Raw genomic sequence first — 26,121 nt, 5'->3', positions numbered from 1 at the left:
TTAATGGGGACCACATGCTCTTACAACAGTCTTTTTGGAGGATGGAAGCTTTGTTTCTGCTAGCTAGTAAAGTTAATTCAAAACCAGCACTTTTTACAGGTATCAGCCATTAGCCATTATTTTGATCCCAACTGTTTTACAATATAAAATTTTAATGATTGGTTTTACTATCAACCTCAGAACCAGATGGAGTCATAATTAATTAAAGTATAGTACCATCATAAATAGGTTTACAGAAATTATATGGTGCATGTAAAAAATTGCTCTGCTTTTTAATTCTGAATAACTGAAGATGGTAAATATGATTGAATATAGGTTCATGTCTACTTTGCATTACTTACCTTTATTGTTGAGTTAGTATGTAGGAATTGAACAGATTTCTCCAGTCTCTTGTTTTACTGTGTTTAACCATAACTAATATCAGGGAAAGAAATGATAAAGCACAGAATTTTATTTGTCAGGTTTGCAACAAACCTCTAGCTGCATCTCTGTGCCTGAGGACCCAGCTCTAACCTTAAGTACGGTGTAATAGACAGCTGCCATGATGGTGAAGGGGAAGGGCCGCAATGGTGTTAGTATCACAGATGTACAAGGCAACTTCTTCTTCTTCCCCAAATTATATTTTTGCACAATTATATTTTGGGGATCCTCTTGGGATTGTAAGTCAGGAGGTAATATTATGACTTTGTTTCAAATATTTTCTCTAGAAAATTTGGCTAATTATTCTTGTTTTATTTTCCTATTTTTAGGGGCAGGTGGTAGCATAATCACGAATTTTGAGCAGTTGGTAAAAGGAGGTTGGCGACCACAAGCTGATGAGTGGCTGAAGATGTCCTAGTGAGTTGGTATCAGCTATACTAAGACCCAGCTTTTTGTCCTTAGATTTCACCAAATTTTTTAAAAAGACATTGTGTGGATTCTAAGTATGGATGAAATATAGGTTTAAAAAAATGGTAACAATGATGGGGGAAAACCCAGGAAACTTTATTCTTTCAAAAAGTCTGATCTCTCAAATGTCATTTTAAAAATATATATTGATTTATCTTTGGGTTCTTCCCCTTAGGAAATGAAATCAAACAAAAACATGTAGATTGTTCGAGAATTGTGGGGAGAGTATGAATTTGTGGAGAGGGAACTCCATAGGCACAGACTTCTCTGGATGGAAAGGAATCCCACTTGTAGTCTCTGGGCATTTTCATTAATGAAACCACCCAGATTTCAAATTTACATAGTTCTTTTAGTAAAATGTCAGGCTTATAAGAACAAATCAGTACATTGTTGTAAAGCCCTTATTAGTTGCTTTAAAAGTGAAAGTTAAACTTATTGTATATAACAATATGAAAAAGATTAGAGGAAATAACCCACTCCATACTTGTTCAGTGCAAACTACCTTTTGTGTCCACTCAAGGAAATCTTTTGTGTACACTTAAGGAAATCTGTTAGATATTCTATAAAGACACTGGCCCAGTATTCAGTAAGGCACAAATGTATCCCTGGTGTACCTGAAAATGAAACAGAGAAGTACAGCTACTATTTCCACAATTCCAGAAGAAAAAGATTTAGGAAATAGTAGCTGTAGTAAGTAAGGCAAGGAAAGACTTCACGTGAAAATAAGCTTGTTAGAATGGATTAAAAAGGAAGGTTGAGAAGCAGTATGGATGGTGAAGTATATGTTTGAGAATCAACAAATTCCAAGATATTTAACTTGGAAAGCGCTCTTAAAGCCTGAATGAGGTAGTTTAGAAATAGAACAAAGAAGGCTTTGGCTGATACTGAGTTATAAATAAGGCATTAATGTAATTAAGGGAAATTTTTTCTCCTTGAAAACATCTTTTATAAGCCATTTCTTGGGACTTTAAAACCAAAGTCAAAGTGCATTTCTCCTCTGTTCAAACCCTTGCAGTGACGACCCTCCAAGATGGCTCTCCCTTACACCCAATCTGCTTTGACTTCACCTCTTAATACCTGGTTCACTGCACTCTGTTCTTGAAAAAGCCGGGTGTGGTTTGGTTTAATGCTAGCTTTTCTCTTTGCCTAGAATCTTTTTTCTCAGGTAGCTACCTCCCTTTCTGCTTTGCTCAAAGTATTTTCTCAAACTCACCTTCTCAGTGAGGACTATCCTGCTTAGAATTGGAACGTTTCTTTCTGTTATTCTTTCTTTTGTATAGTGTTTATCATATTGTATAATTTACTTAGTCGTTGTGTTTATTCTCTCCTTTTGGCTTCCCCCATACTTCAAAGAATACAAGAGGCCAAGTACAGGGATTTTTGTCTTTTTTGATTGCTTTTGTATCCCAAGCACCTACCACATAGTAGACCCTCAATCAATATTAGATGAATGAATGATTGACAGGTTGTCAGGCAATTATGATTTTTGTCTGGTATGATATTTTGTGTATGTGTGTATATATTTAAGTTTTCATATCTATTTTCCAATACTTTTGCACAGCGGAGAAAGCCTTTTTGGTTTTATAGAATACATATATTTTCATGAACAGAATGTTGGTAGAAATATGAATGTTAGGTGTTGGTGAGGGCTTAGAAGGAAACGGGGAACATGATATTAGGAACTGGAGAGATGATTCAGTTACGTAATGGCAGAAAACTTAGCTAAACTGTGGAAAGCATAACTTGTAATCAGTGAGCTGGATATTTAGCTGAAGAAATTTAGAAGCAAAATGTTGAAGGTGTGCACTGGTTTTTCCTCGCTGCTTATAATAAAGTGTGAGAGGAAAGGTTTGAGTTGAAGGAATAACTGCTAAGTAAGGAAACCAAAACTTGATAATTTAGGAAGTTCTGAGCCAATCTAGATTAAAATTAGGAGACTTATTCTTAGGAAAGCCTGGTGTGGAAAGAAAGTCAGGGGTGTTGCTGGACAGTTTTTGCTAGTGTTTAAAGACATTAGGCATGTGACACGTGGACCCATTCAGCTGTGACAGCAGAGACCAGGACTAGAGAAGGGATTATCCAGAAGAGATCTGTGAAGAACCTTTTTGACTAATGGCATGGATCCTTGTGTCATACACTGGAGACCCACAAGGTCTTTGAAAATATTATACCACTAGAAACATTACCAGCTTGGACTGAAAGAGGCAGAGATAAGATGAAATAAAAAAATGCTGTCAGACTCTCAAAATTCTACAGGCAGGAAACAGGCTGATAAAACTGCACAGCTGCAAACATGTGCTACCCTTCAAGGAAAAGGAAGAATGACTTTAAGGTGAGAGCGATGGGCCTAGAGGCCTGAGGCCAGGCACACAGGCTGGAGTCAGAGGTGCAAAGGCCAGAGCCAGGAGTGCAGAGGTGGGAACTGCAGACTCAGAGGACACAGCCTGAAGCCACAGAGGATTATTCCCGGACCTCAAAACCGAATGGAATCTGCCCTGCTGGATTTTGAAATTGTGTAGTACCAGTGACCACTTTTTCTTCTGTTTTTACCCTTTTGGGATGGGAATGCCTATAACTATTATCCTCTGCCTATTCTACCAGTGTATTTTGGAACTAGATAGTTTATTTACTAGTTTCACTGGGACTGCTGTAAGAATTTTCTAAATGCTTCCTGATCTTCCTAACCAATGCCACTGACTTTTTCCTAAATCCTGGCCCTTTTCCAATTCCCTGGCCCAATTTATTATCTGCAGTCCTTGTTTATCTTATTCATTGTCTCTAGATTTATGCTCTAAGAGAACACAATCCAGAATGGAATGTGTGTTTGCTAAGAGGGTGCCTGTGAAGAGGCATTATGGCACAGAAACAAAACTGTTAGAAACACAGAGTAGCAGAATGATACTAAGACAAACCTAATTTCATTTGATTTTTATCTTACCCTGTTAAAATATCAATTTTGTGTACACTTTATAATACAGTTGTCCATGTATATAATTTACAAATAATTGATAAACATATGTTAGGGAGTGTCTGAAATACTTTTTTTATCAATAGAGATACACAGCCAAAAGTTTAGATCACTTTTCCAAAACAGGATTGCTTCTTGATCACTGTTAAGCAAAGTCCAAACTCCTGTTGCCAAAACCTGACCCTGTTTTGAACTTAATTCTTAGCTTGTAATAATTAAATTAATAATTTATTTTTCCATAAAATGCTCGTAGGGCATTTTAAATGTCATATTTTGCAATGTGGCATTCTAAGAGTTTGTCTTTTTACAGTTGTAATCATGAAGAGCTAGATAGTGATCTGTTACTGAGAGATGCTTTAAGTACATGGCAAATATATGACATGAAAGTAGTGCTTCATACTTACAGATTAACATCTTATAGACTTTAAATGTTCAGCATTGATTTACTAAGGTAGGACCTAATGCATGTATTCTGTGCAGGAGTTAGTTTGTGTGCTGGAGTTAGCTTATACTGTTTTATGTGTCTAACTTCTCCCTATTTTACACAGCAGCCTGAAGTTGGCTGTGATGGGAGTATTTACACAATGGAAATGAGAAAATACTAATCAGAGCTTTCTTTTCCTTCCCCATCCCACCCAAGGAGCCTGCTTAGCATTGCAGTGTTTTTCAGGACTAATCTACTTTCCCCCAAATTACACTATGGAACATGGGACTTTCAGATCCTTTGTGAAAAAGTGTTATGCGATCAACTATGTTTCAGACATATTGCATCTAAAAATGTACTTTATCAGAGAGTCACAGGGTATATGAACATTCTAAAATCGGATACGTTATGCTGTCAAGAAAGGTATTTAATTTTATATAGCTTAGTATTTCCATAACTTTGTAAGTATAGTCACAGAACTCATTTTTGTGTTACATCTATTAATAACTCATTAAATTAGTACTTTGTAGAGTACTTTGAGGAATATAGACATAGATCATGTTTAATACTTACTGACTGTGTTTTTTATTTTCAGCCCTGCCAAAGTAACCCTGCTGGGGTCAATTATCTTCACATTTCAGCACACTGAACATCTGGCAATACCAAAGCATAATCTTGTGTTCCTTTACACCATGTTTCTTGTGGGCACAAAGGTAAGAGTTCAAAGCAGCAACAAATCAGTATTACAAATTCTGTGAAACCAGAATTCTGTATACCAGGCAAGTAACAGGAACATTTATTTATTGTTATCACAGTCTAAAAACATGAATTTTAGGGAGTATATTTAGCACATCCATGACTTTCTGACACTTAGCTCTCCTGTGATTCCTCATTTGATTTATGCTGGTTCTGTGGGGAAAGTCTTGCAGATAGCCCAAAAGTCTATTGGAGGCCTGACGGTAGAGAAATAAAAATAGCCAAGACTCATCAGAGACTGCAGACAGTGTTGTCTCATTTGTAAAATGAGGTGGTTGTGTAGATGTTCTCCGAGGTTCCTTTAAGCTTTAAAATTTTGAAATTTCATATTAGGACATTTGTGGTCAATCTCTTCTATTATTTTTGTCTGGTTTGAAGCTTTATACCTTCTTGAAGATTGGAGGTAGTATGATATAAGATCACATCTTTTAGAGACAGGTTGTTTTAAGTTCATACCTAGCTTTGCTCTCTGATTCCTGAATAGGTAAGTCACTTTAATGTCTCTGAATCCCGATTTTCTCGTCTTCATTATGTGATTGTTGAGAGGATTGGAGATGATGTATGTCATTCTGTTACAGTGTCTGACACATCTTATGAATTCTGGTTGCAGCTGTATCATGAGGCTAATTCTGATTATTGTTATTCTTACCATTATTAGATATTGTCCCCTGTTTACAGCTAGACAATTAATTTTCAAATAAGATTATTGTTCAGGCCTAGAGAATTTTTATAGCTACCTCTATCTCAGCCTAGATATTTTTGGCTTCTTAAAAGGATTCTTAAAAGGATACAGTATATGTTTTATAAATTTATGTCTTAGAACCAAGTCACCTCACTTCTATTTCATTAGTCTCTGCAGCGGAGGTGATATGTGGTGGTAATTCACATAATACAAGTATCCTTCACGTGTGCCTTCCTCTTCCAGTCCTTAAATTGGGCCGTATGTATTTCTTTGTAACAGCTTTACTGAAATGTATTTTAAATAACATCCAGTTCTTCCATTTAAAGTGTATGATTCAGTGGTTTTTAGTGCAGTCACAGAGTTGTACAACCATCACTCCAGTCAATATTGAAATATTTTTATCACCTCCAAAAGAAACCTCACACTCACTAGCAGTTACTTCACATTTTTCCTTAATGACCCAGCTGTAGAAAACCACTAATTTACTTTGTTTAATAAGTTTGCCTATTCTGACATTTTATGTAAATGGAATCATACAATATGTGGTCTTGTGACTGATGTCTTTCACTTAGCATAATGTTTTGTAGGTTCATCTATGTTGTGGCATGTATCCATACACTCTAACTTTTCATTGCTAAGGGGTATTACATTGCATAGATTATATTTTATTTATCCATCAGTTGATGGATATTTGGATTTGGATTCTTCTACTTTTGCCTAATAGGAAAATTCCCTTTATTGGGTTGAAATTTTCTTCTGTTTCTAGTGTGCTGAGTGTTTTTATCATGAATAGGTGTGAAATTTCATTAAATGTTTATCTCTGCACATGGGTTAAGATAATGATATGATTTTTCTCCTATATTCTCTTACTATAGTGGATTACATTGATTGATTTAAAAATGGTTTTATATCGACCTTTTATTTTGTATTAAACCCCACAGTCACGATGTGGCCTTTTTGTATACTGCTGGGGTGACATTGGTTAACAAGATCACGTAGGTTTCAAGTGTAGTTTCTTGTGGTACATGATCTGTGTATTGCATTGTGCGCCCACCACCCAAAGTCAAATCATCTTCTGTCACCATGTATCTGGCCCCCTTTACCCTTTAATACGTCCCACTCCATTCCCTGTGGTAACCACCATACTGTTGTCTGTGTCTATGGGTTTTGGTTTTATATCCCACATATGAGTGAAATCATATGGTTCTTAGCTCTCTCTGACTTATTTTGCTTAGCATAATATTCTCAAGGTCCATTCATGTTGTTGCAAATGGTGGTATTTCATCTTTTCTTATGGCTGAGTAATGCTCCATTGTATGTATGTACCACATCTTCTTTATCCAGTCCTCCATCAAAGGACACTTTGGTTGTCTCCATGTGTTGGCCACTGTGACTAATGCTGCAATGAACATGGGGGTTCATATATCTCTGTGAATAAATGTTTTTGAGTTTTTCATGTAGATAACCTAGAAGAGGGATTGCTGGGTCATATGGTAACTCCATTATTAATTTTTTGAGAAACCTCTATATAGTTTTCCATAGTGACTGTACCAATTTACATTCCTACCAGCAGTGAATGAGGGTTTCTTTTCTCCACAACCTCTCCAATCCTTATTATTACCTGTCTTGTTGATAATAGCCATTCTAACAGGTGTGAGGTGGTATGTCATCATAGTTTTAATTTTCATTTTCCTAATAACTAGTGAAGCCGAACATCTTTGCATGTATCTGTTGGTCATTTGTAGGTGTTTGTTCAGGTTATTTGCCTGATTTTTTAAAGATTTTATTTATTCATTTTCAGAGAGAGGGGAAGAGAAAAAGAAAGAGAGGAGAGAAATGTCAATGTGGTTGCCTCTCATGAACCCTATACTAGGGACCTGGCCTGCAACTCAGGCATGTGCCCTGACTGGGAATCGAACTGGCTGGCTACCCTTTGGTTTGTAGCCGATACTCAATCCACTGAGTTATACCAGCCAGGGGAACTGCCCATTTTTTAACTGAATTATTTGTTTGGTGTTGAGTTGTGTGAGTTTTTTGTATATTTTGGATAGTAACCCCTCTGTGGAGATGTTGTTTGCAAATATCATCTCCCATTTGTTTTGTTGGCAGTGTTTTTCCTGTGTAGAAGCTTTTTAGTTTAATATAACCCCATTCATTTCTTTTTGCCTTTACCTTCCTTGCCTTTGGAGTCAAATTCATAAAATGTTCTCTAAGACTGAGATCTATAAGTTTAGTACCTGTGTTTTCTTCTATGTAATTTATTGTTTCAGATCTTATATTTAGGTCTTTGATCCATTTTGAATTAATTTTTTGTACATGGGACAAACTGTAATCTATTTTCATACTTTTGCATGTGGCTTTCCAATTTTCCTACCACCATTTATTGAAGAGGTTTTCTTTCCTTCATTGTGTGTTTTTTGGATCCTTTGTCAAAAATTATTTGCCCATATACATGTGGTTTTATTTCTGGGCTCTCAATTCCGTTCCTTGTCTGTGTCTCTGTTTTTCTGCCAATAGTGTGCTATTTTGATTATTGTAGCTCTGTAGTATAATTTAAAGTCAGGTACTGTGATACCGCTGGCTTTGTTCTTTTTTCTCAGGATTGCTTTGGCTATTTGGGGTCTTTTGTGGTTCCACAAATCTGATGATTTTAATTTGTTTGACAGTCATTTAGTAACCATTATTGATGTCTGAATGAGTGACATTGCCAATGAAGAAAGCAAAGTAACCAGAAAATGTGGTTGAATATGCTGTGTACAGTTAGGAATTTGTTACAGAGCAAGGTGACTTTCATTGGAGGGCGCTGAAGAAGGCTTAGACAGTTAAGTTGCACTGCAAAGGATTATTTGGATTAGGGCATTTGGAGACAGAAGTATGTTTTGGGTGGAGAGAGAGGTCAATTAAGTTTTGCTTGTATAGATATATAGACACAATATATAAATATATAGACATACAATATAAGCATATTGTAATAGTCTTTGAATTATTTTTGTGGGGTAGACGTTCTGTTTATTCATTGTACTCTCAGTGCGAGGCACTGTAGAGGATATAAAAGGACCTAATTGCCGTTCGTGTCCTTAAGGAACTTACATAGTATGCCACATTTTTCTGGACATTTTGAAATGATACAGTCTGAGGTATTGTATAGAGAATGTGACAGAACTTTAGACAGTTTCTTCACTTGAATTAATTTGTATTTTAGGATATGTTAAAAATGTCAGATTGTTTTTAGGGATTCAGCTTTCATTTTCTTCCCTCTTTAAGCAAGAGACCATGGAATCAAATGCTATTTAATTTAGGTAATATGCTTTTCCTTTTAATATCTTGCTAAATAAGGAGACAGTTTTATATTTTGTTTGTAAAACAGTAAAGGTTCATTCCATTTGTTACCATTTTATTTGTGGTACAGACCTTGTTTGCTGAAACAAGGCCGTATGAGAGGCTGAATTCACAGAAGTCCATCCTTGAACTTCCTCAGTCTGTCTCAGTAATAACTCCTGATGCTGGCAATACTTCTCAGCTGAGTGATGACTCCACTGGGAAGAGAGCTTCTATTAAAACACTCGGATTGAAAAATACTTGCTGTAGTTCACGTTCTCAGGAAATGCTTTAGCTCCTGGCACTTTTCTTTTGGATTTTTTAAAAAAAATGCTGTTTTCCTGACAGTGGGCCATTGTATATATCTAAATTCTTTTATCTTTTATTGGCAGTACATGAAACCAGGATAATTTTGCTAGTACATCTTACTGAAACTATTCCAGATATAAGGAAGTTTTTCTCAGACCTTCCCCAATAATGGCAGAAATATGGAGGTTCATATTATATTTAGATTCTTCTCATTCTGTATCCTCCCCTGGTGACCAAATTCATATTTGTGCCTTTACCTTATACTTGTATGATAATGACTTCCAAATCTATATCCTGTACTTAAATGTTTCTGAGCAAACATCCATTACTGTACTTTCTTCGTACTAGTTCTGTAACTACTAATTTACTTGCTTGTCTTTGACTAGTTTTTAGGGTCCGTAAGGGCAGGGACTACATTCAGTACTCTTCTGGCAGCCAGATATAATGAACAAGAAGATATTTAAATCCTACTGATAGTTGGTTTTATACTTTGTTAGTGCTGTTCTATTCAATATTTTAGATTTGTCTTCTAGAATGTGCCCCTTTTGGGGTGTCATTTTAAGTCTGAAGTGTATCCCTCAGCAGTTCCACCTAGCCTAGCCTTGAACTTTAACCTTTCTTCCCAGAACTAAGCAGCTGGCTGCCGAAGTGTCTGCTCAGCTCTTTGGCATCCCAGCTGTTGCTGTGAGCTAGGTTTTGAAATCACTTTCTATGCTTACACAGTTTAGGATTGATAAACTCCTCTACAAAAGATTATGCGTGGATTTTGGGGCTCACTTCCATGTGATGTATTCCTCCTTGAGCTGTACTGCCCTCAAATTTTAGGTGCTTTGGCCTTCTCAGACTCCAGCGTTAGTCTCTTTAGTCCATTTGGGACTTCCACTTTTATTTCTCTATGCTGTGAATGGACACATATCCTTAAAGAAAAAGTCAAGGGTGAGTGTGGAGTTCACCTGTTCAGCATCCTTTCTCTTAGGGATCATAAGTCATTGGGATCTTCCTATACTGGTGGTTCTCCAGTGCCCTTTAACGGTTTTATATATTTTTGTCTTTTATATTGATTTTGGTGAAAAATTGAGTCTGATGCCTGATATGAAGGTCTTTAGTAATGGCTGGCCTGATGTCCATGTGCATGCAATAAAAAATTCTATTTCTCTGTTTATTTTTATTGAGGTCAAATTCACATAATGAATCTATTATATCAAAGTGTACACGTCAGTGTTATTTAGTATATTCAGATGTTGTGTGTGCATACATTTTTAATTTATACAATGATAGCAGTATATTATAGCTCTTGTTCTTTGTTGCATTTTCACTTAACAGTATGCTTTAAGAATTTTTCCATATTTTTATTAATTACTATTAATAATTGTACGGTATGCATTTTCATTTATTCATTTCTTTTACATAGATACCTGTTTGGTCTCCAGCTTTCCACTGATTACACTGTATTGCAGTTAATAAGAATTTGTTCTTGATTCTTTTGTCCTCGAGCAAGTAGGTTATATGGAGCCTCTTATCAAAATTTGCTTTAGAAATTTCTGGTTTGATTCATTATCTGAGATATGCTGGAGGAATTGATACTTGGAAATTCATGGGCTTTTTGGAACCATTCTAGTCCTTATAGTTCTCCCCTCAGATCTATTTTGATACCAATCTAATTTCCTCAGCAAATCTGAACATGTCTGAACACAGTACTTGGCCAGATGAAGGATTGGTAGCACTCTCCATGCCGCCTCTCAATGTCTTGGTTGCTCACATATATAAATATATGGAAATATATAAATACATGGAAAAAATTTGATGAGTAGAAACATTCTACAGTACCTCCTAGTGGCAGTATTCTGCAATTCACTGAAAGTCTGCGGCTTAAGATTATGATAAGCTGCAACAGTATATTTAGTGGTAAACTCAAAATCTGGGGGTTTCAAACTGCTTTTTCCACTTAAATATTTAGCTCTGTGGCTTTGGCAAGTTACTTAACCTGTCAGAGCATCAGTTCCACATCTGTATAATGAGAGCAATAATAGAGTAGTTGTTGGATTCAGTTGAAAGAGGATAAGGTAGTGGAAAATACTTATCACAGTTCTGGGACATGTTGCGTGCACAGTAATGATAGGTAGACTGTAGATTATATTTTATCTCATTTTCTTTGAATACTAAATGCATTTTGTGGTTATACTGCTTCTTTGGAATTCTAAAAATATGATACCTTATATTATGTTAATTAGTTTCATCCTTTTCCACCCATTAAGTATAAATTTATAGAGAGCAGAATCCAACTTAGTTTGCCTTTGTTGAAGATTAATTTAAGAATACATTTTGAACACAGTGACAACTTCAACAAAGGAAATAGAAAATACAAGAAAGTATCAAATAGTCACAGAACTGAACAATACAATAACTGAACTGAAAAATGCACTACAGGGATTCAGCAGCAGACTAGATGAAGCAGAAGAAAGGATCAGTGAACTCAAACACAGGGAAGTGGAACTCATCCAATCAGAAAAGTAAAAAGAATTCTTTTAAAAAGGGTAGCTTATGGTACTTATAAGACAACGTCAGGCAGACTCACATCCTCAGTATAGGTGCTGGTTTTCTGTGTGTGGCACTTTTTAACTTGCTAGTTTTTAAAATCAATACTTTTTAATGGACAACGTGACCAAAATCTGTCACAGAATCTTGAGACTCATTAAACAAAGTTTTATGAGAGGAAAAAGGAAAAGAGAGAAAGAAAGGTCCAGAAAACTTATCTGAAGAAATAATGGCCAAAAAATTCCCTAGCAGGGGGAAGGAAAGAGATATGCAGGACGCTTAGTGACTTCCAAATAAGAGAAACCCAATGACACCTAAACCAAGACACATTGTAATTAAAAATGTCAAAAGTTAAAGACAAGGAGAACATCTTAAAAGGAGCAAGAAGAAAACAACTTGTTATGTATTAGGGAACCCTCACGTGACTCACAGATTTATTAGGATCTTTGTAGGCCAGAGTTAGTGGCACAATGTTCAAAATGCTGAAAGAAAAAAAAAAGTTTAACCAAGAATACTTTACTTGGCAAACTTATCATTCAGAATTGAAGGAGGGATAAAGGATTTTCCACACAAGCAAAAGCTAAAGGAGTTCATCATTACTAGATGAGTCTGACAAGAAATATTTAAAGGGATTCTTTAAGCAGAAAAGGAAGGGTGCTATTAGTAACAAGAAAACATAAAAGGTTGTATCTCAGTAAGGGTGACTATATGGAGAAGGTAGTTGATTAATCATTTTTGAAGCTAGTATGAAGGTTAAAAAACAAAAGGAAAAATAACTATTGATTTTTTACCTTTTACACAAGGTAAAAAAATGTAAAATGTGACATCAAAAACATAAAAAGTTTGGTAGGGCAGAGTACAAATGTAGAGCTTTAGAATGTGTTCAAACTTAAGTTGTTTTCAATTTAAAATAGACTGTTACAAATGTAAGTTTATGTATAAGCCTCATGGTAACCACAAAGCAAAAGCTAATAATATACAAAAGATGGTCTGAGAAGAATATTAGCATATCATTAAATAAAGTGAAGGGATGGGAAAAACTGTTCCATGGAAATGGAAACCAAAAGAAAGCTGGGGTAGACAAAATAGACTTTAAAACAAAGACGGGATTAAGAGATAAAGAGGGGCATTACTTAATGATAAAGGGGTCAGTCAACAAGAAGATATAACATTTGCAAATATTTATGCAGCCCAAATAGGAGCACCTAAATGTATAAAGCATATATTAACAAACCTAAAGGGAGGAGTTATATATAGCAATACAGTAATCATAGGGAACTTAAATGCTTCACTTATATCAATAGATAGATAATCCAGACAAAATCAAAAGGAAACATTGGTCTTAAATGACACATTAGCCTATATGACTTTAACAAGATATACAGACCATTTCATTTAAAAGCAATAGCATACATGGAACCATAAATGACCCTAAATAGCTGCGGCAATTTTGAGAAAGAAGAACAAAATGGGAGAGATCACACTACCTGATATTAAACTACATCACAAGGCCACTGTAATCAAAACTGTATGTTACTGGCACAGGAACAGACACACAGATCACTGGAATAGAATAGAGAGCCCAGAAATAAACCCAAGTCTTTATGGTCAATTAATATTCGACAAAGGGGGCAGAAGCATAAAATGGAATAAAAATAGCCTCCTCAACAAATGGTGTTGGGAGATCTGGACAGCTACATGCAAAAAAATGAAACTCAACCACCAACTTACATTATACACAAAAATAAATTCAAGATGGGTAAAAGACTTAAATATAAGTGTGACACCATAAAAGTCCTAGAGGAGAACATAGGAAGTAAAATCTCAGATATTTCATGCAGTTATATTTTCACCGATGTGTCCCTTAGAGCAGGGATGTCAAACTCATTTTCACCAGGGGCCACATCAGCCTCGCGGTTGCCTTCAAAGGGCCAAATGTAGAGCTCCTTGCCCCTAGTTAAGGAGTAGTTACATTTATACAGTCCTAAAATTGCATTCAGCCCTTTGAAGGCACCTGGGAGGCTGATGTGGTCCTCAGTGAAAATGAGTTTGATACCCCTGCCCTAGAACAAGAGACATAAAGGAAAGAATAAACATATGGGACCTCATGAAAATAAAAAGCTTTACATGGCTGAAGAAAACAGCATTAAAATGAAAAGAGAACCAACTGTATGGGAAAACATATTTGCAAATGATACCTCAGACAAGAGTTTGATTTACAAAATATATGAAGAACTCATATGACTCCGCTCCAGGATGACAAAGAACCCAATTAATAAATGGACAAAGGACTTCAATAGATACTTCTCCAAAGACGATCATACAGAGGGCTCAAAGACATATGAAAAGATGCTCAGTATCACTAGCCATCAGAGAGATGCAAATTAAAACTACAATGAAGTACCACTTCATACTGGTGAGAATGGCCATCATAAACAAATCAACAAACAAGTGTTGGAGAGACTGTGGAGAAAAGGGAACCCTAGTGCACTGTTGGTGGGAATGCAGACTGGTGTAGCCACTGTGGAAAACAGTATGGAATATCCTCAGAAAACTAAAAATGGAATTGCATTTTGACCCAGCAGTGCCTCTGTAGGGATTATACCTTAAGAATCCCGAAACACCATTCAAAAGACCCTAGGCACCCCAATGTTCACAGCAGCAAAATTCACAATAGCCAAGTGCTGGAAGTAACCTAAGTGCCCATCAGTAAATGAGTGGATCAAATAACTGTGGTACATTTACACAATGGAAAATTATGCAGCAGAAAGAAGGAGCTCCTATCATTCAGGACAGCGTGGATAGAAGCTGAGGGTCTTATGCTAAGTGAAATAAGCCAGATGGTGAAAGAGAAAGACCATATGATCTCAACAATAAGTGGAACCTAATCAACAAAACAAGCAAGCAAAATACAACCAGAGACATTGAAGTGAAGAACAATCTGACATTAACCATAGAAGAGGAGGGGGAGGGGTAATTAGGGATAATGGAGGGGATCAAGGAACATGTGTGAAGGACACATGGACAAAGCTAGAGGAGGTGGTGGACATGGGGGGGTGAAAGTGGAGACAGTTGTACTTGAACAACAGTAAAAAGAAGTAAAAGCAATAACATGCGCACTCTTCTCAAGCATACGTCTAACATTTTCCAGAATAGATTATATGTTAGGTCACAGTCCTAGTAAATTAAAAAAAAAAACTGAAATCATACCAAGCTGCTTTTCTGACCCCACTCAGTATGAAACTAGAAATCAATTACAAGAAGAAAACTGGAAAATTCATATACATGTGGAGATTAAACAACACGGTACTGAACAAGCCAGAAGTCAAAAGAAAAAAGTATTTTGCTACAAAGGAACATGGAAATACAACATAACATGTGGGGTACAGCAAAAGCAGCTCTGAGAGGAAAGTTCATAGTGATAAATGTATACTTTAAGGAGCAAAAGAATCTAAAACAACTTTACAATTCAAGGAACTAGAAGAAATGAAGCTCAGTTAGTAGAAGGAAGAAAACAAGAAAGATCAGAGCTGAAATAAATAGGTCAGTGATTTTAAACTTTTTCCATCTCATGGCATACGTAAACCAATTACTAAAATTCAGTGGCACACCAAAAATACATTTTTTTGCTGATCTGACAAAAAATAGGTATACCGGTAATTTTGATTCATTCACATCAAACAGCTGTTTGTTGTTGTGTTGGCTGTTGTCATTTTTTTTATCTCACAATGTAAGAGAAAAGAGGTCATCACTGTCTCTGACTAAACAGTCAGGTGTTGCACATTTAGGAACTTTTTGTGGCACATGGGTTGAAAAATCACTGAAAGTGATTAAAAGATAGTAGAAAAGATATGAAATTAAGAGCTGATGTTTGAAAAGATAAACAAAATTAATAAACCTTTACTAGACTCATAAGGAAAAAGAGGACTCAAATAAATAAAATCAGAAATGAAAGAGGAGATATTACAACTGGTACTACAGAAATACACAGGATCTTAAGAGTCTACTATGAATACTTATACACCAACAAATTTGAAAACCCAGAAGGTGGTAAATTTCTAGAAACATACAACTTACTAAGACTGATTCATGAAGAAATACATAATCTGAACAGACCAATTGCTAGTAAGAAGATTTTTGAATCAGTTATCAAAAGCCCCCCAACAAACAAAATTTGAAAAGAACAAGTTGCTTCACTGGTGAATTTTATCAACTATCAAAGGAAAATTAATACCAGCTCTCTGAAAATCTTCCAAAAAATAGGAGGAGGGAATGCTTCCAAACTAATTTTACAAAGTCGGTATTACCCTGATACCAAACCAGATGAGGTCTCCTCAAGGAAACAATTACAGGCCAATGTCTTTGATGAACATAAACACAGAAATCCTCAACAAAATGTTAGCAAACTGAATTCAATAATACATTAAAAGGACTATAGAACATGATAAAGTGGAATCTGTGGTAAGTCATATAAGGAAGGTTCAACATCGGCAAATCAATCACTATGATACATTACCAACACGTTACAAAAATGAAAGATAAAAATCATATAGCTAACAGATGGAGAAAAAGCATTTGAGAAAATTCAACATTCATTTATAATAAAAACTCTCAAGAAAGTTGATGCAGGGAAATTTACTTAACCTAATAAAGGCTATAGATGGAAGTAAAACTGCCTGTATTTGTAGATGATATATTACATATAGAAAACCCTAAAGACTGCATAAAAAAACTCTTAGAGCTAATAATTCACCTTTGTAAAGTTGAAGGATACAAAGTCAATATACAAAAATCTGATGCATTTTTATACATAAATAACTATTGGAAAGAGAAATTAAGAAAATGACACCATTTTAATAAAAATAATAAAATACCTAGGAATAAATTAATCAAGGAGGCGAAAGACCTGTATGCTGAAAACATTAAAGAATAAAATTGAAGACACAAGTAATGGAAAGGTGTTCATTCCATTTTCATGGGTTAGAAGAATTAATATCAGTAGAAAGTCCACATCACTGAAAGCAATCTACATATTTAATGCCCTCCCCCCAAAATTCCAATGACATTTTCACAGAAGTAGAAAAAAAGATCTTAAAATATGTATGGAATTACAGAAGATCCCAAATAGCCAAAGCTGTGTTGAGAAAGAAAAACATAGCTGGAGGCATGGCACTCCCTGACTTCAAACTATATTATAAAGTAATAGTAATCAAAACTGTATGGTATCTGTGTGAAAATAGACACATAGAACAGTGGAACAGAATTGATAGCCCAGAAATAAATGCACATACATGTGGTCAGTTAATTTATGCCAAAGAAGCCAGTCTCTTTAATAAATGGTGTTGGGAGAACTAGTTATTCACATATTAAAAAATGAAACTGAATCCTTGTCTCACACCATACACAAAAAATCAACTCAAAATGGACTTAAAACTTGAACAGAAGATCAGAAAACATAAAACTTCTAGAAGAAGACATAGGCAGTAAGCTTCTTGACATTAGTCTTGTCAATGATCTTTTGAATCTGATACCAAAAACAGGCATCAAAGGTAAAAATACACAAGTGAGACTACATCAGACTGAAAAGCTCCTGCACAGCAATGGAAGTCATCAACAAAAATGAAAAGACAACCTACTGAATGGGTGAAAATGTTTGCGTACCACATATTTGATAAGGGGTTAATATCTAAAAAGTGCAGTCATACCTTGGTACTGCTCATCAGCTTTAGAACTCATCAAACCCTGTACTCGTTGCATTTTGATGAGAAAAGAATGTTTCAGCACTCAACACTTGCATGGGACTTGTTACACTTGCTAGAACTTACATAAGTCCCCATGTTGCCCTGCAAGAGAAAATGCTTCACCATTTGTTGCTTGCTGGGGGCTCAGTTTTGAAACTCGTCACTAGTTCTGGAATGAACTAATGACAAATATTGAGGTACCACTGTATAAAGAATTCATACAACTCAGCAAGAAAACCAAATGACCCAATTAAAAAAGTGGGCAAAATTCTTAAATACACACACACACGCTGCAAGAGGTACATGAAGAGATGCTCAACATCACTAACTATCAGGAAAATGCAAATCAAAATCACAACAAGATACCATTTCACATCTGTTAGAATGGCTCTAGGACAAAAAAATCAAAGGACAAAAAAAACTTACAAGCCTGGGTGAGGATATAGAGGAAAGGGAATCCCTCACTGTTGGCGGGAATGTAAATTGATATAGCTGCTATGGAAAAAAGTGTGGAGGTTCTTCAGAAAATTAAAAATAGAACTACCATATGATTTAGTATTATATTTCTGGATATTTGTCTTAAAGAGAAAGTGCTAAGTCAAAGAGATATGTGCCACCCCATGTTCATTGCAACATTATTTACAATAGACAAGATATGGTAACAACTGAAGTGTTTATCAGTGGATGAATGAATAAAGAATATGTGGAGTATATGCATACAATGAAATATTATTAGCCATAAAAAGGAATGAAATCCTGCCATTTGTGACAACATGCATTGGACCTTGAGGGCATTATGCTAAGTGAAATAAGTCAGACGATAAGAACAAATACAGTATGTTTTCACTTATATGTAGAATCTGAAATTCAACAAAATGCTGTTTTGATTACTGTGGCCTTATAGTATAGTTTGATATTAGGTGGCATGATTCCTCCAACTTTGGTCTTTTTTCTTGGGATCGCTGTTACTCTGTGGAGCCTTTGGGGTTCCATATAAATTTTTGAGATATTCTAGTTCTGCGAAATACATTATTGGAGTCTTGATAGGAATTGCATTTGATCTATAGATTGCTTTGGGTAGTATGGATATTTTAATGATGTCGATTCTTCCTATCCATAAACATAGCATGTGCTTTCTATTATTTGTGTCTTCTTCAATTTCTTTCTTCAGTGTCCTTTAATTTTCCAAATATAGGTCTTTTACATAATTGATTAGGTGTATACCTAGGTATGTTACTCTTTTTGAAGCAGTTGTGAATGGGATTGTTTTCTTAATTTCCCTCTCTGTCAGTTCATTATTGGCATATAAAAATGCAACTGATTTCTGGATGTTAATTTTATATCTTGCTACTTTGCTGAATTCATTTTTCTAATGGTTTCTCGTTGGACTCTTTGCAGTTGTCTATGTACAATATTACATCATCTGTGAATAATGACAGTTTTACTACTTCCATTTCAATATGGATGCCTTTTATTTCTTCTTGTTGGATTGCTGTGGCTAGGGCATCTAGTACTGTGCTGAATAAGATAGGCGAAAGCGAATATCACTGTCTTTTTTCCAATCTTAAGGGGAACAGTTGTAGTTTTTGCCCATTGAGTATGATGCTGGCAGTGGGTTTATCATATATGGTCTTTATTATGTTTAGGTATGTTCCCTCTATTCACATTTTGCTGAGAGTTTTGATCATAAATCGATGCTGGATTTTACCAGTGGCCTTTTCTGCATGTAATGATACGATAATGTGGTTTTTATCCTTCATTTTGTTTATGTGGTGAATCACATTTAATTGACTTATGAATGTTGTACCAGCCTTGCATTCCCAGAATAAATCCCACTTGATCATGGTGTATGACCTTTTCGATGCATTGCTGTATTCAGTGTGCTAATATTTTATTCAGGATTTCAGCATGTATGGTCATCAGAGACATTGCCCTATAATTTTCTTTATAGTGTCTTTATCTGGTTTTGGAATTAGAATAATACTGGCCTTGTAAAATGAGTTTGGAAATCTTCTCTCCTCTTGAATTTTATAAAATAGTTTGAGAAGGAGAGGTGTTAGTTCTTCTTAGATTGTTTGGTAAAATTCACCTGTGAAGCCATCTGGTCCAGAGCTTTTGTTTGTTGGAAGTTTTTGATTACTGCTTCAGTTTCACTATGTGTAATCTGTCTATTAAGATTCTCTGATTCTTCCTGATTTAGTTTTGGAAGACTTTATGTTTCTAGGAATTTATCAATTTTGTCCAGGTTGTCCAGTTTGTTGGCATATAGTTGTTCGTAATATTTTCTTTCTTCTTTCCATAATATTTTCTTAACAATCCTTTGTATTTTTTTTGGTGTCAGTTATTTCTCCTCTTTCACTTCTGATTTTATTTATTTGGATCCTTTCTTTTTTTCTTGATGAATTTGTTTAAAGGTTTGTCAGTCTTGTTTTAACTTTTCAGAGCGCTAGCCCTTGGATTCACTGATCTTTTGTATCATTTTTTTAGGCTCTGTTTCATTTAGCTCTGTTCTGACATATTATTTCTTTCCTTCTCCTCACTTTACTCTTTGTTTGTTGTTCTTTTTTAAATTCCTTTAATTGTGAGGTTAGATTGTTTATTTGAGCTTTTTCTTGTTTTTTTTTTAGATAGGCCTATAATGGTATGAATTTCCGTCTTAGATTGCTTTCCCAGGGTCCCACAGATACTGGCACAAAACAGACACATAGATCAATGGAACAGAATAGAGAGCTCAGAAACAAACCCACACCTTTATAGTCAATTAACATTCGGCAGAGGAAGTAAGCACATACAATGGGCTAAAGATAGTTTATTCAATAAATAGTGTTGGGAAAATTGGACAGCTACATGCAGAAAAATTAAACTAGACTATCTTCTTAAACTACACACAAGTTTAAATTAAAAAATAGATCAAAGATTTAAATCTTGGACCTGAAACCAATAAAAATCCTAGAAGAAAACGTAGGCAACAAAATCTTGAATACCGTTCATAGCATTTTTTGTTGGCTATATCTCCCCAGGCAAGGGAAAGAAAAGAAAAAATAAACAAATGGGACTACATCAAACTAAAAAGTTTTTGCACACTAAAGGAAATCAACAATAAAATAAAAAGACAACTGATAGAATGGGGGAACATATTCGCCGATATGTCTGATAATAGGTCAATATCCATAAAAACTCAACACCAAAAAAACAAATGACCCAATTTAAAAATGAGCAAAGAACTTGAATAGACACTTGAATAGACACTGTTCCGAGTAGGACATATAGATGGCCAACAGACATATGAAAAGATGCTCAGTGTCACTAAGCATCAAGAGAAATGCAAATTAAAACAACAATAAGATACCATCCCACACTTGTTAGAATGGTAATCATCAATAAATCAACAAACAACAAGTGCTGGTGAGGATGTGGAGAAAGGGGAACCCCTTTGCACTGTCGGTGGGAATGCAGACTGATGTAGCCACTGTGGAAAACAGTATGGAGATACCTCAAAAAATTAAAAATAGACCTGCCTTTTGACCCAGTGATCCCACTTGTGGGGCTATATCCAAAGGAACCCTAAACACTAATTTGAAAGAACTTAAGCACCCCTATGTTCATTGCAGCATTATTTATAACTGCCAAGATATATGAGCAGGTCATGTCCATCAATAGATGAGTGGATAAAACAGCTATGGGACATTTACACAATGGAATTCTATTTGGCCATAAAAAAGAAGAAAATTTTACCCTTTGTGACAGTATGGATGGACCTAGAGAACATTACGCTAAGTGAAATAAGCCAGTCAGAGAAAGACAAATACCATATGATTTCACTCGTATGTGGAATCAAATGAACCAACTGAACTAACAAGGAGAATGGGGACAGACTCATAGATGGAGAGCAGGATGACAGCCAGTGATGGGGAGGTTAGGGGGTGGAGGGGTTGAGCAAAAAGGAAAATGGACTCATGGACGTGGACAACAGTATGGTGCTTGCTGGGGGCTGGGGGGTGTAAGAGTACTAAATGGTAATGGAAAAAAAGTACAATGAAGATTAAATAGAATTTTTAAAAAACCCTGCAAGTTCATAGATACAGAGAAGAGAGATTGGTGGTTGCCAGGGGCAGGGCGTGGTGGTGGGGCAGATGGGTGAAGGGGGTCAAAAAGTACAAACTTCCAGTTATAAATTAAGTCATTGGGCTATAACATACAGCATGGTGACTGTAGTTAATAATACTATATTGCATATTTGAAAGTTGCTAAGAGAGATCTTCAAAATTCTCATAAGAAAAAAATTTTTGTGACTGCGATAATGGGTATTAACTACAGTAATTGTGGTCATTTTGCAGTATATACATATATGGAATCATATGTTGTTCACCTGAAACTAACATCATGTTATGTGTCAATTATACCTCAATAAAAAAACCACATTTTGAAATTTTCTCCCTTTTTTAATACCCTTCCCTCTCAGTTTTGAGAAAGGAAACACTTGTATTTAAATTCAAATTGACTTTGTTGTTTTTTTTACAGATAATCTCGATGACTACAGAGACTGCTACTGTGCCTTTTGCTCCTTTCGAGGACACATTGAGATGGATATTATTCGGCTGGCAGCAGCAGTTCTCATCATATGAAAAGAAAAGTGAACTAAAATCATCTTCCAGAGGTACCGGTTCATCGACCTCAAAATCTATAGCTGGTACTTCAGATAAAGTTAAAAAGAAACATACTAAGAAGACTGAGTAAATTTACTTCATGAGTTTTAGAAGGCAAAAAATTTTTTATCTACCTGTTAGATTGTGATAAATATTTCTGTTGTAAATGATGTGAAATAAAGATTATATGTAAGGAATAGAGGTGACAAAAAAAACCTTTCTGTTTCAGGGAGACTCTCCCTTTCTGGATTGTAATTCTTGAGTGTTATGAGCGTATCATGTGAAATTGTTTTTCTAAGTTATACAAAAATATTTTATTGTGGTTATTTTACAGTTTTATATCAATAGAAGCAGGCTACATGTTTTTAAATCCAGAGAAAATAAACCTACTATCATTGCAAAATTACAAAAATTAAAGCCCTTTTGTTTTATTTAGATATTTTTAAATCTATATTTAAAAATATAGACTGAGCTTCAGTTCAGTAACATTAAACTTTTAATTCATATTATCCTATAATTTCTAGATATGGAAAACAATTCCTGTTTAATTTTAAACACTGGGAAGAGTTAACTTACCTAAATTACTTTATATTACAAATGAAAATAAATTACTAGTTTATATTTCAGATATAAAAAATTGTATATTTTATTCACATTAAATGGAAATATCTGAAGTTTTATTAATTTTTAGTAGTTTTTTTTCAGTGAGGACATAGTATTAGTCTGAATCTCGAAGTCTATTTTATGTCCTTGTTTATACTGTTTCTTTATGAAAAGAAAGTCAGGGGTGTAATTTTTAATACATTACTGATCCTGTGTTTTTCTTTGTTTTATTTGAGGAGCTTATGCTTTTTTCTCTCTCCATAGAAATTTATTTTTAACTGTAGGAGAAATTATTCTCAGCAGTTTACATACTCTTCTTTCTGACCTTTGGTTTGAATCCATTGATGGCAGTATCACCTTAATGATTCAACAAATAGTATTGTTTCCATTTAAAAATTTTTCCTGTATGTCTCTTTTCTAATGGGAACTTTTTAGTTTTTTAGTTGAAATGTCTCTGACTAGTTTTCATATATTTGTTATATTTTAATCTACATGTACATGTATATATTGTTAATTTTACCTTAAATTAAAAATAATACCCTTATGTGAAAATGATTAGCTCTAGTGATAGTAGTCCTTGGGCCTTTGGCAGTAACCGGCTACAGTCTCTATGGCGGTCCATCTGAATGAAGAATGATGACATTAACTCTGTTCCTTTTAGATTTCTCACTTTATTTTATAGTTTAAAAGTTCAATTAGAACTTTAAAACTCTGTGACTGACATTTCTTCTATCCAGACTATAAATCTGCTGACCTGCAGAGTTAGTGTGTATCAGATATTTTTGGATGGCTAACAAGTCTTCAAGTCACAATAAAATTAGAAGGGTTCTTTTTGTTTGTTTTTGTTAGTTTAAAAACATTTTTTAACACATGCAGACACCAGCAGGGACTATACTTTTACTTGCTAAAAAATTTTTTTTTGTAGTGGGTAGAACCTTTGACAGCTTTCGGATGTATGAAGTTTATTTTCAGTATTGTGATAAGACATTAAATATTTAAATTTCTTCATTATATTTGATACTCTTATAGTTAAGAACTGTTCAAAATTAACATGTTACTAGTTGTTGACTTAATTTTGAAATTTGGGTTTGACTACAGTTGAAATCTTGTATTAAATACAAATTTATTAAAATAAGTTATTTAGCACCAATGGAGTATTTTCGTGATTTAAAAAAATATATTTTTTTGAGTTAGGATTCAGAACTCATCTGGCGTTTTGATTGATAGAGCATATACTGAATGATTACCGTCCAAATGGGACATTGCTACAAACTTTTAAGGTCTATGCAAGCTTCCTAAAACCTTTAATTCATGTGTTGGAGAACATGGCTCAGGCCTGAAACCTTCCACCCTGAATAGACCCATGCTGCCTAGAGACTTGCCTAGATTTGCAAAGCAAACTGTTAGACTCCGTGCCCAATGCGTAGCTCAAATGAGGCCTGTTGACTAGCTTAACACGGCCAATTATTGGGAGCCCTGAGAAAGTCAAGATCTGGTAGATCTCCTTACATAAAAAACAAGAAGCTGACAAGAACATGGGCTGGCTTAACTCAGTGATCTCACACTCTAATAAAATGTGGCCAAATTAGTATCAAATTATGATGTATTAGATTAGTTACTCTTTTTTGCTGAGGGTGAAGGCTGGAGGGGAGCCAGATGTTTGGAATGGGTGTATTTCAGTGGAAATTCCAGCTTCCCTATAGGCGGAGGCCAAAAAGTAAAGAATGAGAGAAGAGGAGAGACATTTTCTCTTTAGTGTATTTTTTTTGTTTATTTCTTTAAGGCCTAACACCATTTCAAATCTACTTCAAATCATAAATTGATTAGTACTGAGTGATATGTTGGAAATGAAATAATGTGTTGAAGAAAGCCCTCTTCCCCCACTGCTTCCTTGGAGTTTATATTCCACCGGTGGAGAGACATGTAATAAACAAATATGTTCTTAGGGTAATACTAAAGGGCATGAATAAATATGAAGCAGTATACAAGGATAGAAAGTAATGGAGTTGGGGATGTTAAATAGGATTGCTGGAGAAGGCCTTTCTGTTAAAAATGGATATAATGAGACTTGAAGGGAGCAGCCAGGCAGACTTGTAAGTTTAAGGGTCATTATGTTTTTTCATAGAGTCGGCTTATATATTTTTTTCCTAAAACTACTGAATTTCATTTTATTTTTGTTTTTAAAGATTTTATTTATTTTTAGAGAGAGGGGAAGGGAAGGAGAAACATCAATGTGGGGTTGCCTCTTGTGCGCCCTGTAGTGGGGGACCTGGCCTGCAACTCAGGCATGTGCTCTGCCTAGGAATTGAACCAGTGACTCTGGTTTGCAGGCCAGCACTCAATCCACAGAGCCACACTAGCCAGGGCATAAATTTATTTTTCTTGTTAAGTACAATTTCACTCATAGTTTTTAATTTTTTTTAGGCTGCTCACTCTTGTTTAACAGACATATCTTTTATAGAATTTATTTTTGTTTTTATAATTTTTTTCTCTTCAGATAAAATTTGCATACAGTGAAATCTGTAAATTGTAAGTGTTCATTTAAAGAGTTTTACACGTGCATACAACTATATCCTCTAAACTCCTATAAGATACAGAGCATTACTGTAAGAACTTTTCCAGTTACCCTTTTTCCCCAAGTGAAATTAAATAAAATCATGCAATATGTTCTCTTTTGCATAATGTTTTTGAAATTTATTTATCTTGTTGCACTTATCAGTAGCCTGTTCATTTTTAATTGCTTGGTAGCAGTCTACTCTGTGAATACTCCAGTTTGTGTAGCCTATTGATTCACTGCAGGGCGCTTTCTCGTTTGGGATGTTCTGAATAAGCTACTGAAGATATGTTTTTATTTCTTTTGGGCAAATACCTAGATGCACAATTATGTTTAGTTTCATTAAAGAAAACCACTAGGTTTTCCCCGCCCCCAAATAGTTGTGCCATGTTATACTCTAGTTCCAGCTGCTCTACATCCTAACAAAGGGTTAGTATTGTCGAACGTTTTAATTTCGTCCATTTTCAATGCATGGCTGTGATGTTTATGGTTTTAATTTGCACTTTCCTGATGTTTAATGATATAGAGCACTTTTTGTGTGTGCTTATTGGCCATTTGTTTATCTTCCTCTGTAAAGTGTCTCTTCATATCTTTTGCCCATATTTCACTGGATTCGTCTTTTCATAATTAAATTGTAGGAATTCTTTATAATAGCTTGGATATTGATTCTTTGTCAAACAGGTTTTTAAAAATTATT

At 35.0% G+C, this 26,121-nt stretch overlaps 1 protein-coding gene across 4 annotated transcripts in view; it reads left to right on the top strand.

Moving 5' to 3' along the window:
• Positions 1-25,539, top strand: part of TMEM38B (transmembrane protein 38B) — a 63,688-nt gene extending 38,149 nt beyond the window's left edge. For 2 of the 4 annotated variants that reach the window (XM_053656487.1, XM_037152749.2), the window contains exons 4-6: positions 750-837; positions 4,876-4,993; positions 22,143-25,538. In XM_053656487.1, coding sequence (XP_053512462.1) covers positions 750-837; positions 4,876-4,993; positions 22,143-22,358 — 422 coding nt within the window. In that variant the 3' untranslated portion in view covers positions 22,359-25,538. Of the gene's footprint in view, positions 1-749; positions 838-4,875; positions 4,994-22,142 lie in introns of all 4 variants that reach the window. The other 2 variants (XM_037152748.2, XM_037152746.2) reach the window with 2 other exon arrangements.
• Positions 25,540-26,121: the final 582 nt, after the last annotated feature.

The sequence above is a fragment of the Artibeus jamaicensis genome, unplaced genomic scaffold (assembly GCF_021234435.1).
Source record: "Artibeus jamaicensis isolate MK-2021 breed Jamaican fruit bat unplaced genomic scaffold, CSHL_Jam_final scaffold_1964, whole genome shotgun sequence".
Lineage (NCBI taxonomy): Eukaryota > Metazoa > Chordata > Mammalia > Chiroptera > Phyllostomidae > Artibeus > Artibeus jamaicensis.
The sequence above is the reverse complement of the archived record's forward strand: the minus strand, read 5'-3'. Positions and strand labels throughout refer to the sequence as shown.